Source organism: Daphnia magna, linkage group LG7 (assembly GCF_020631705.1).
Source record: "Daphnia magna isolate NIES linkage group LG7, ASM2063170v1.1, whole genome shotgun sequence".
Taxonomy (NCBI): domain Eukaryota; kingdom Metazoa; phylum Arthropoda; class Branchiopoda; order Diplostraca; family Daphniidae; genus Daphnia; species Daphnia magna.
This window is the reverse complement of record NC_059188.1, coordinates 12,840,515-12,852,182: the sequence shown is the minus strand read 5'-3', so window position 1 is coordinate 12,852,182 and position 11,668 is coordinate 12,840,515. Positions and strand designations below refer to the sequence as shown.

The 11,668-nt window shown below is 38.9% G+C and overlaps 2 protein-coding genes and 1 long non-coding RNA gene across 20 annotated transcripts; all 3 read left to right on the top strand.

Annotated features, from left to right (window-relative positions):
- The first annotated feature begins 85 nt into the window (after window positions 1–85).
- On the top strand, window positions 86–5,411 carry LOC116927935 (cytochrome P450 4C1). 8 transcript variants are annotated; one of them, XM_045177475.1, is made up of 18 exons: window positions 86–332; window positions 422–607; window positions 684–896; window positions 979–1,229; window positions 1,316–1,453; window positions 1,683–1,773; window positions 2,016–2,222; window positions 2,316–2,485; window positions 2,794–2,903; window positions 2,967–3,057; window positions 3,121–3,309; window positions 3,883–3,952; window positions 4,022–4,154; window positions 4,215–4,299; window positions 4,357–4,460; window positions 4,530–4,598; window positions 4,676–5,024; window positions 5,165–5,411. In XM_045177475.1, the coding sequence occupies exons 8-18, from the start codon at window positions 2,323–2,325 to the stop codon at window positions 5,320–5,322; spliced, it is 1,521 nt and encodes a 506-aa protein (XP_045033410.1). In that variant the 5' UTR covers window positions 86–332; window positions 422–607; window positions 684–896; window positions 979–1,229; window positions 1,316–1,453; window positions 1,683–1,773; window positions 2,016–2,222; window positions 2,316–2,322; the 3' UTR covers window positions 5,323–5,411. The 8 variants fall into 8 exon arrangements, with proteins under 8 accessions (XP_045033410.1, XP_045033407.1, XP_045033409.1 ...); XM_045177472.1 differs by having other exon boundaries at window positions 87–301; window positions 393–607; window positions 2,016–2,237; XM_045177474.1 differs by having other exon boundaries at window positions 87–332; window positions 518–607; window positions 2,016–2,237.
- A 231-nt stretch (window positions 5,412–5,642) lies between these two features.
- On the top strand, window positions 5,643–7,108 carry LOC116927936 (BTB and MATH domain-containing protein 38). Its single transcript, XM_032934981.2, has 2 exons — window positions 5,643–6,914; window positions 7,003–7,108. Exon 1 carries the CDS (start codon window positions 5,734–5,736, stop codon window positions 6,862–6,864), a length of 1,131 nt encoding a protein of 376 aa, XP_032790872.2. The 5' UTR covers window positions 5,643–5,733; the 3' UTR covers window positions 6,865–6,914; window positions 7,003–7,108.
- Window positions 7,109–7,428: 320 nt separating this feature from the next.
- Window positions 7,429–11,566, top strand: LOC116927938. Of its 11 annotated transcripts, none has more exons than XR_006649906.1 (10): window positions 7,439–7,832; window positions 7,888–7,927; window positions 9,033–9,170; window positions 9,310–9,864; window positions 9,926–10,107; window positions 10,185–10,368; window positions 10,445–10,622; window positions 10,683–10,756; window positions 10,855–10,941; window positions 11,009–11,559. It is a non-coding gene; the product is annotated as an uncharacterized LOC116927938 (long non-coding RNA). The 11 variants fall into 11 exon arrangements; XR_004396871.2 differs by having other exon boundaries at window positions 9,030–9,170; XR_006649905.1 differs by having other exon boundaries at window positions 7,440–7,927; window positions 9,030–9,170; window positions 9,310–9,508; window positions 9,564–9,864; window positions 11,009–11,558.
- The last annotated feature ends 102 nt before the right edge of the window (window positions 11,567–11,668 follow it).

The following is an 11,668-nucleotide window of genomic DNA, read 5'->3' as shown; positions in this document are numbered from 1 at the left end:
GGAAAGAAAGATAATTTCAATGGAAAAAATTAAAACTAAAACTACAACGGGCGAAACTCCGTAAGCCGCCATGCAAAAACTGTTACTAGTTTGTGTCCAATTTTTTTTTCACAATTAATCGAACTGGCAACTTCGGACGTTAGCCAACTCTATTGCCGTTTTTATTTTTCTGGGTGCCTGTTCATCGCTGAAAATGTTTCATTCCTAGTCGATTGCAGACGAATGGGGTCGCAAGAAAAGAATCGTGGGGTCGTGGGGATGACACATGGCTTCACTTTCGTGTTATTTTCATAAAACTTAGGTTGGAAAAATATGAATAATATAATAATATGGTACGTATTTTTTATTTATATATTTTTTTTTTTTTTTTGCATGGTGGATTGATTCGAAAGATCTTCTGTCTATATTTTTCTTTGTTAAGCATGATCAAATGCCAGATTGTGTGAGGCTGAAAGGCAGTCTTACAAAAATGGATTTGAGATTATCAATGAGAAAAATGTGTTATTATGCTATGTAGCATGAATAGGGACTTGGTTACTTTACACAAAACTGGAAGGGCCATTGACATTACTTCCTCATCCATCTTGGCAATTGGTTTGGTAAAGCGGTAATTTTAATAAAATGTGATATGCCAATAATCGTTTATTTCATTCACAACTTTTTGTTTTTGCACAACAATGAAGATCAATGCCAGGGAATTTTACCAATTAACCTTCATTTTCAAGATGTCTTGAATTCCTCCCACATAATTGGTTAAACGAGTGAAAATGGCCACTTTCTCACTCTGAAGTTTTCCATCACTGGTTTTCAGAAGGAAGATAGTGATTCCAATCTGAGTGTTGTTGCTTATTATTGGACCACCCTCATCCCCCTGAAATGAAGCAAACAGCACACAGGTTAGATAGTTCATAAATCCACTATAAAAATTCATTCATTCATAAATCCACTTATAAAAAATATAAATATTCATTTATTCAGGTTTCCTGTAATAATTTTTTGTTCATAGATAACATTCTGAAGAAAAGTACAATTAAACCTTACCTTACAAACACTCCAGCCTTCAGTTCTTGCAGCACAGAGGTGACATACAAGATTATACGCGGCACCTAATTTCAATCAAAAGTCTTTATGCAATTTCCGAAACTCCTCCTTCAAATAAGCCATCTGTATCGCAACCATATTCCGTATCCTCTCTTCCCTGTTCGTAGCCAAATGCGTAATTTTTTAGGGTAAGTAAATATAGTAGACTAGAGAATATTGTAGCAGCATAGACCAATCACACAGCAAAATGGTAATTATTGTTTATATTGATCAGAATGAATCTGTTCTATAGCATCAGACCTGTAATTCACCACCACCAGGAAGTGTAGAAGCCATAGCTGATCCACAGCTAAACAAACACTGTAGCCAGTATACTCATGCCATTGTACCCTTGCCAGTGCTGAATAGCAGGGTAATTTCGAACAAGCTTTCACGTTTTCCAGCTGCACTTTTTTCTGCTGTAATCCTACAACCGAAAGACCGCCATTATTATTTTAAACCTTTAACTTCCTTTATTAGTATTATATACAGGTGTTTGGGCTTTGATTCAACCTGAGTATGTGAAAGAGTTGCTTTCTTTGAAAATGACAACAAGTTTTATTGAGTACTTATATACAGTATATCTCGTTTTCATTTTCCAGGAACCATTTATCTTTCGACAATTTCTTCAATGTGCCGTACTACCAATGGCAAGCTTGATCTGCAGACTGCAGTCTCATCTCCTTGATTCAGGTTAGTAAGAAAATTCATGTAAGAAGGGATGTATTGGATGTAGTCACTTGTATTGGAGTTTGCACCCAGTTCCAAAATACCAAAATGTCGCATCTGGGAATCCTAATCCTGTCCACATTGTTCCTCCGTAATCCTATTAAACCTCTCTCGCAAATCACACTTTTGTTTTATCCAGTTTAACTGATGTCAGCAATCCAACTACTAATAACAAACAATGTAATTAATTTTACTTTTACTTTTAGAGTGAGCCGATTAAATGGCGAAGGAAACAACTGGCCTGGCTTGGTCTCAATCTCTCACAAATACTCAAAAGGATTAAGAATCCCGCAATAGTTCTGGCGTTAGCTTTTCGCCATCAAGCCTGTAATCTTACCGGTAGATGGTATGAACATGTTTCTTTTCAAATGAAAAAGAAGAAAAACGTTTCATTCTGCATAGTGCTAAAGCAGGTATGCGACTGTCAGGTAGGTAGTTGTTTTCAGTTGTCATGTACACATGGTTGCACCTATATTGTTTACATTTTGATACGCATATTCTAACAGCGGCAACATGCTATACCTACTGCTAGTGTTATCCATTTTCGTTATTGGATTGCTCGTTTGGCTTTGGCGGTGGGAATGCTCTTCATTCGTAAGACAAATCGACCGAATTCCTGGACCGCCCAAAGTTCCGTTCTTCGGGAACGTGTTTGCGATTCCCCGAGATGGCTCAGGTAAATAAAATGTTTATCGAACCTTTTAAGGGCTAGTCAGATTAAAGGAAAGGCACAGCCCACTATAACGTTCCCCAGTTGGTTTACGATACCTTTAAATCAGTCAAGTCTTTCTCGCACGCCATGGCGGAATAAACAGGTACACAAGATCTTTAATATAGTCGAAGGAAGGAAAAGAAAAACTGTTGTCAGAGAATGCTTAAGGGTGGACTTCAGGCAGCTTTCTTCCAGACAGAAAAACCAGAACCCTCCGTTTCAAAACAACTAATCTTTTCTAAATTTATCCATGTACTTTCTTTTGTCTTCAGAATTTCTTCATACCTTGCATGTAAAATGGGTCAGGAAGTACGGCCGCATCTACCGGACGTGGAAAGGAACAAGTGCTATTGTTTCGATTTCTTCCCCACAACATGTCGAGGTTTAAAACACAGTCCTTAAATTGTACTTTAACGATCATTTCATTTTGTATTTTCAAATTTAGCGCCTTCTCACTAGCCAGAAAAACATTGACAAGAGCAGCTATTATGCTTTTCTTGAGCCTTGGCTGGAAAATGGCTTGCTATTGTCATCAGGTAATGTACTCCCTCTATTGGTTAGCCAATTTCAATTAATAGTACCATGGAATTATTTTAAAGGTGAAAAGTGGAAAAAAGATAGGCGTTTGGTGACGCCGGCCTTTCACTTTCAGATCCTTGGTGATTTCTTTGATGTCTTTAATCGAAACGCTGTCATCTTAATCGATCAAATCGTCAATCGGCTGGTAGATAGCAAGGAAATGGACATTTTCCCATTGATTTCACGCTGCACATTGGATATCATCTCAGGTAACTATCTAATAACTTGATGTAGATAAAATCAAGTGTTTGCTGGAATTAGTGTCTTCAGATACGGCTGTTAAAATACGTTTCCGCTCATTCCTTACGGTTAGCGTTTGTCAATCCAGAGAGAATGACTCTAATTTAGCAGAGGAAAAAGTAAGCATTATTTTGCGCTTGTAGTAAAATTGAAGTCGCAAACACTGCTTTGTTTTAGTAAATGCATTTGAAAAAGAATTAAGTTCTTTCGTATTATCGTGAGATCCCACCTAGATTTAAACTGCCGAATTCAGAGTCTGGAGTGCTAACCATTACACTATGGGGCAGATGTCAAGTAGTATCGATCCTGATGTCTGGTACCAGTGGTATTGTGGTAACAAGCAAAGCCCTCATTGCTGTGATATCAAATTATACTTAAGCCCCCCCACAGTTAAGGTGGGGGGACAAGGATAAAGACCAAAGTAAAAAGACCAGTATTGGTAGTCGCTAGTATTTAAGAAACAAAAAATGACTGAAATTGAATTGTATTCTTTTAATGGATCTAATTTTCAATTTGTATATTCTCTTGCAACACGCAAACAGAAGCTGCAATGGGCATTAAAATTAACACACAGATTGATTCAGACTCTGAGTATATTAAAGCCGTTGATCGGTAAGTTTTTGATAACTAATATTCATCTTGCAAAAGATAGCTTTCATTACATTGTCATGAATTAATAAGGGTACAGGAAATGACGAGAGCAAGATTTTACTCCGCCGAGGGCTTGCTACCAGATTGGATCTATTTCTTGCTGACACGGAACGGACGCAAACATCGGAAATATATCCAAACATTGCATGCCTTCTCAATGAAGGTAAATTCGACAGAATCCCATTAGTTATCTTTTTAATGACGTTTGTTTCCATTCATGCAGGTGTTGCGCGAAAGAAAAGCACAGCTGGAATTTGCTAAAACAATTGATGTTGTAGACGTCAAAGACACATCGTCAACTAAAGCTCGTACGCATTCAAGGCGATAATTACAACTGGGTTAGTCTAACGCTTTGTTGTTTTAAGGGAAGAGACGACCGTTTTTAGATTTGTTGCTAGAAACGGCAAGAGAAGGAGCTGATTTGAGTGAAGCCGATATTCTCAGCCAAGTTGACAATTTTATGTTTGCGGTAATCTGCATAATTTGCAAAGAAAAGGTTTCATTTAACGTTCACATTTTACTTGTTTGTTTCCGATAGGGTCATGATACCACATCAACTGCAATCACTTGGTTTCTTTATTGCATGGCTACCCATCCGGACGAGCAGGTGCTATTTAGTCCACAAATTTGTACGTGTCTTTTACACGGTAATAAGACTTCTGCAATTTATTTGTCGAAATCCAGGAACGCGTCTATGAAGAAATCCAGGAATGTTTTGGAAATTCCGATCGGTCCTGTGCATTGGAAGATCTGCGCAAACTAAAGTACCTTGAATGTTGCATGAAAGAATCTATTCGACTCCATCCAAGCGTCGCTAACTTTCGGCGACAAATAAGCGAACAAGTCCAGTTGGACGATTATACCATACCCGTTGGCGCTTCGATAAGCGTCCAAATATATGCCCTCCACCACAACGAGGAGCTTTTTGCTGATCCATTAAGTTTCAAACCGGAACGGTTTCAAGTCGAGCAGAGCATCGGACGCCATCCTTTTGCTTTCATACCCTTCAGCGCCGGACCGAGGAACTGCATTGGTATAGCTATTTTGTTAATTAAGAATTTTTAGCCATCGTATAACTTTGATATTTTTTATAGCATAAAATATGGGAAAAATCATAGTAATAATAGTTGAAACAATAATAATAATAATATAAAATTTTTTAAACAAAAACAGGACAGAAATATGCTGTGTACGAGGAGAAAGCCATTCTAGTGGCTCTCTTACGGAAATTCCATTTTACTATTGACGCCCGTCATCGACCAATAAAAGAGACCCACGGTATCATAATGAAACCAGCAAACGGAATGCCCCTTTTAATAACTTTGCGATAATAAAAAGCGTTGCAGTACATCTTGTTTCAACAAATAAAATAAAGCTTTTTTTGTTATGTTCGACACTTAAATAAATTTAGTTCTAATAATTATGGTGTATAATGCTTTCGGGACTGGGACTGGCGAACTGCTCAGTGCTCACCGCTTTTTCGAGATTTTGCTGCCTCGTTCCTCGTTTCAAACGAGGAACGACCCATTGGACCCACCCATTGGGCTCGGGGCCTAGCCCTACCGAGCCCTAGTCGTTTGTGATATGATGGGCTGAAATTGAATGATTTGGCATCGACGTAAAAAGGACTTATGCTGATATATTCCTATAGGCCATACCGCCATAGACAACAACCACATGAAACGTGACGGTCATTTTGGCAAGGACGTGCGTGTGAATGTTCTCCTAGTTGTCTGTACACCATGTCCGTTATAGTTGAAGATCAAAGTTTTGGTGTGACATGTGTTACTTGGAAATGTGATATGAGTTGCAAAACTGGTTTATTCGAAAAAGTGAACTTAAAGTTGAATAGAATTCCAAGCCACACATCTTACTTAGAAATCTTCTGGTTTAATCACGGATATCGATGGGGTGCTCTTTCGCTTGCTGAACATCCTATTTCATTTTGTCTGAAGGAGCTTCATGAAGGGGAAATGAAAAGTAGTCAACTTCCGTTAAAACAAGTTCCAAAAAGAGATGCTATTCCCTTTTATTACCGCCAACCTCACGCCGTTTGGGTCACTGTCGACGTAGGTCACTTCAAAGAAACCTCGAAAGTCTTCCTGAGTAAAGAATGCAACGATTTGGACGACCATGTTGCAGCCATTTGGAAATCGATAAAAGTATCCTTTACACCTGCTTCGAGAAAGTTTTCATTCAAGTTTTTTCTTCATTTTAATAATTTCGGCATTAGTGAAGTGAAAGCCGGCAATATTTTAACAGACTACCTTTTTCTTCAACAAACAAACTGTGATGTTCATTTTTGTTTCCCGTTGGGAAAGAAGATCGGTGGTCACATTTCCATTATTGCAGCTACTAGCCCTGTTTTTGCGGCCATGTTCAGGCATAACATGAAAGAATCAAAGACTGGTGAAGTCGTCATCAAAGACATCGAAAGAGACATTTTCTATGAGTTGCTTCACTACATTTACTCGGGTCGGACATCCGTGGCGATGACTGAAGCCATTGCTCAATCATTGATAGCAGCAGCTGAAAAGTACAATATTCCTGATCTGAAAAATAAATGTGCAGATTTCCTATTGGCACGAGTGACGGATTCCACAGCTCAGATAATCTTTGAGGTAGCCGATCGATATCACATCCAGGAGCTTAAGGAGGAGTGTATTCAAATTCTCATGTCACGCATTGAAATAGAGAATGTCATTCCGTTGATTATCTGGGCGAATGAGAAACGTGCACAGAAAGTTAAAGAAGCAGCACTCAAATTCATAAAGAAAAATTTCCAAGCCGTTTGTCAATCTAAAGACTACGAAAACATGATGTTCCAGTTTCCTGATCTCTGTTTGGAAGCAACCAGGTGCACGTACCGTTGATGCCTTTCAAAATCACCCTAAGCCTACTTCCTCATCAAGATGCCGCAAAAGTATTAATTTTTCTAATTAAACGATTCCAAACCGTTCTATATCATTCGGCAATTATTTTTAATGGTTTCTTTCGATTCTTAAATTTAGGTTTTATCGGGGAAGTCGATTGTCTCCAGTTTTCTCCACTTGTATTTCGTTTCTTTTTCTCAAATGTTGTTGCACTGTAATGAAGAAAATAATTTTAAATCACCAAGTTTTCCGTTTTGCTCTTAAGCCTTTAGTTCTTACTTAACAAAGAAAACCAAAAACGTAAATGTCTTTTGGAACCAACCTTAGTAATCCGCCAAAATTGAAAAGGGAATTTTGTTGCTTGGCTTAAGACGACAATCATGTTAAGTACGAAGAGTCCAAGAAAAATGTCTCCGATTAATGTTTAGAAAGACGATTTCACTTGGCACGTTGCGTACATCATTTTTTCGGTGTCGTATGATACTACGACACTGGCCCCCCCGTTCTTCAATGATTTTAAGAGGGGGGGGCTGGTGTCGTATGCCTACACGACAAAGGTCCCCCCCGCTTCTATTGCCAGGGGGGGCTGGTGTCGCCCTCTTCGCCGACTGTAGCCCCCCCTGCAAAAACGGTGGGGGCCAATGTCGGGGGGGGAGACTGGTGTCGGGGTACCCTCCGGGGCCACTGTTGGGGGGTCCAATGTCCGCATGCCTTATATTCCTTTGTGAAATTGTGGCACCCCTTGCAACCTTTTTGCAGTAACCGATTTGATTTCGATGTTGGATGTGACGGTGATTTAAAAAAAAAAAAAAGATAAATTCTTTTCAAACTTAACTGCCTCTAGCTACGACACACCCACAGTTCACAGTTTTTTATCAACTTACCTTGTAGCACTTCAAGGCCGTTTTTTGTGCTGTTGCCACGGATTTCTTGTTAGCAGGTTTTTGGACAGGATAGCAATTTAAACGGTGACAAAACACAATATATTTCCGGTATGGCAAATATGTAACTGCTCAGCTTCAGATTTACTTGCGAGATAAACGAGAATTCTATAAAAAAAAAGGTAAGATGCTCGCGTAATAGTAATCAACTGTAAAATTTGTATTTAGCACCGGAAACCTCTGGATTGTTACAAGAATCAACCTCTTAATTTTGAACGATTTTTGAAACCACAAAAACCTTTATTGTCCGGTCCATCGATAAGAGTTTGATTTTGTGGGCAATGTTTACTTTCGCCGATTGGCAAACATTGAAGTTTGAAGAAAGTCTCGTAGGGGGACTCGCAGTGCCGATCACTTCAAATGCAAAAGTTTAGAGATATGTTACATTTACGTTATTCAATTTGAGCCACCTTCTCGTATGCAAAATGGATTTGCCTTTGGTCAAAATGGAGCAGAAAAACAAGAAATCAGTGGCAGTAAAAATAACACGTACTTGGCCAGGAAAAGTAGTCTAGATGTGTAGAACATAAGGTCTTCGTACAAATCGGGTTTCATTTTGTCGATTATGCGTTTCCATACGCCTTTTATGTCATTTACAAGATTCTGTGTCAGATCTTGATTATTTGAATCGACCGATATTTTTAGATCAGCTCCCAGATTTCTAAGATTTTTCACTAGCGCCGCTGTGTTCTCATCTATTATAATTTCACTCTCGAGCGCAGCAATTCTACTGCTCGTCAAAAGTTAAACGAGTAATTGTTTCCAAAATCAGTTAAATGTTTAAGTTTAAGCTCTTACCTTGAGGTTGGACGGGGTGATACACAGAAGACATGAACGAATAATAAACTAATAATTATTTTCTGTAAGGAAATCCACGTTGAATGTTTGATGGTCACCATCCTGTTGCCTGTGAAAACAAAGCGTGTGGTGTAGACATCTGGCTTCGACAAAGCCAAACGAGGAACTGCCAAGAGACTAACGTTTATATTTTTGCTTGAATAATGGTGGTTGGAATTGAAAAAGGGGCGACCCTAATTGAAAGAGATACATGTAGCCTTCACAGTTTGAAAAGAGATAGCCTTTCTTTTTAGAGGACCATTTCTCCAGGGCTCGTTTTCTCGCAAAATCATAGTGCCAAAATAAGAAAATTCTAGCTACTAGGCTTTGTTGTGTTACTTGTGGGCATTTTCTTTTCCCTGGATTAACGTGTGTTTTTTTCATCAGCAGGCGAAATGGCGGAAACACGCATCAAGGACTAAACCAGTTTAGATGCAGTGATAAAGAGCAGAGCCCTACTGTCTAGACTTTCAAACCCTTTCAGGTTACCTGGATTCGCCGAGTTTAATTGACATCTCCGTTTTACCGGTACTGTCATTCCACTTACCAGCTTTCACTTTTTATTGTGAATTCGAAAACTGCAATTTGTAAATTTCTTGTCGCGAAAAATCTCAACAAATCTAAGCTTTTTTTAATTTTAAATAATGTGGTTTTATTTTAATCTTAGCATTGAAACGAACCCAAGACCTATAGCTCGCGTGCCAAAGTCCTGCGAAAGTTAATCACGTATGATCACAATCCAAAATGCCAGCAACACTAAGATGCATCTCAAATTTCATTCACCTGGGAACTGAACTCTAATCCCCGAGTTGTGCAATCTGTTGCTCTACGAGTGACAAAATCTAAGCATCAACCTCACTAAACACGTGAATTTATGTAAATTTATCGTTTTATAATTCTTGTATTGATCTTTCTTCACAGACTATTACATCCATGTGAAATCAATCAAGATATTGCTTCAATTAACTGCCACAAAGGAAATTACTTGGCTTGTGACTAAGAAAGCTGGAAGAAGAGATTTTAAATAAAATCGGTTTCAGAACATAATTACAGGCAATATCTCTTTCAATTTATGATGACTATGATACTATTTCAAGAAATTAAACATCGATCATTAAATTCATTCTTGATTTTAAGTCTAGTCTTATCTACTTTTGAGCCGACATATTGCACAAATCCCTAGTTCATCAACTATTTAAAAAACCCAATGGGCTCTAATTGGGTAAGACATCTGGCGGACATATTGCACAGATCCCTATTTACAGTACTCCATTTTTAAAAAGCCAAAACAGGCTCTAGTTGGGTAAAGACATCTGGTGGACGAATCTGCAACTGTTTGAAACTTCATTATTAATTGCTGTGAGATTGCGACTAACGAGTGGTACCCTTGATAGTTACGTCCCGTAATTTTTGTGTTCCGCAGGATAATTCAACTCAGAACTTACGGTTTGTCATTTACAATTAGGTAAATCAATTGCTTTTTCTATTTTGGAAGGAATACATTGCACATTCATTGTTTTTTTTTTTGTGTGTGTGTAACAGGGTTTCACTTGTCATCAGCTAAGCAAGTTACCAACTAGATAATTGTGGGTTACCTGTGTCTGCCACTCACCATCATCCTATTTCTCATTCTTAGACTTCGCCTTCTGCCTACCATTGTACTAGACATGATACTTTTATTGCTACAAAGTTCATGAAACTAAAACAATTGATGCTGACACTGTGGGTAGGTATTACGCAACACTTCATAGACTAGAACATAGTCACCTGAATCTTATATTATTTTTTGGTTCACATTACAGTTTACTCTTGTTTCCCATATGTTGTGTGCAGCATATTCATATGTATGTTGGGAAACATACACCTTTCCATCATCAAACCGTCAAACATCCACCAAACTGTCATGTTTTCAGAAGCCATCTTCACATCTCTACTTAACCAGCTAACATGACTAGGCTTTCACACCATCTCCACATTTTGGTATTTAAAGTTTCTATGTTGGTGAGTGTTATTCTGTTTTCAAGTCAAATCCTGTTATAGTGTTGAATTATTCATCTTCCTTCTCTGCAAAATTACCTTCCCGACAACTTCGACGCCCCCAATGGACCGCACGCGTAAGTTAGATTGTTTTGTCTCTGTTATGGTTTTATTGGAAAACATTTTGCTTCCCATCTGATAGCTTTTCCATTTTGTGTCATTTTCATCCATTTAGAACTACTCTATCTTCTTTGTCCCTCGTTTGCAAAATCAATCATCATCATTACAGTCGTGCTGCATTCTCCTCCCGGGGCCATCATGCGTAAGTTCCATTCACTTTTGCTTCCTGAAGTATAAAATTCTGATATTTTTTCCCCCCCATTTTTAAGGTAGCGCCATAGCTGAGAAACATGGAGGAATTTACCTTAGGGGGTGCAGCCAAGCAGAAATCCCGCGGCGATGGAGAAGGAGTTCACCGAGGAACGTCGTGCTGTGGTATTGTTTTGTTTTGTGTATAGAACTAGTTAACCCGTTGGCTGCCACCCCGTTTGCGCCCCATTTTTTTTGTAGCTTGTAGGGACCGGGCGCTGTTCTACCTCATGGCCTATGCCATGGGGGGAACAGTCGCCGCGCCTTTAGGCGCCGTAGGCAATGCACCAGTAGGGACTTCTCTTTGTCGATGCGGTGGTAGATTCCTGGGGTGTGCATTCCCGGAATGGAATCTATTACCGTGTCAGCCCGGACTTGTCTTCGGACAAGTCCCCCCTTGTTCGTGGATCCATCTGACGCGAAGCGTAGCAACTGTAGATAGGCAACCTATGGGTTGTATGGCCTGGCAGCCAACGGGTTAACTAGTTAGTTGTATGTATTTGTATGTATGTATTTCTGTATGTGATATGTTATGTAAAATAGTGGAGGAATTGATGGGTGGAGGTGGGACAATAAAAACTATTTCTTTTAATATTTCTTCTTTGTATTTATTGTACAGTTTATAACTTATAACAATTATTCAATCCACCAACCTGTGTCTCGTAACATCCAGCCATAGA

What these genes read in the sequence shown, in the direction of transcription:
- LOC116927935 (XM_045177475.1), top strand. Translation starts at nt 2,323, where the DNA reads ATGCTATACCTACTGCTAGTGTTATCCATTTTCGTTATTGGATTGCTC. An exon ending in TGCATGCCTTCTCAATGAAG is followed by an intron (nt 4,155 to 4,214) that starts GTAAATTCGACA and finishes CCATTCATGCAG; the next exon opens with GTGTTGCGCGAAAGAAAAGC. An exon ending in CTACCCATCCGGACGAGCAG is followed by an intron (nt 4,599 to 4,675) that starts GTGCTATTTAGT and finishes GTCGAAATCCAG; the next exon opens with GAACGCGTCTATGAAGAAAT.
- LOC116927936 (XM_032934981.2), top strand. Translation starts at nt 5,734, where the DNA reads ATGTCCGTTATAGTTGAAGATCAAAGTTTTGGTGTGACATGTGTTACT.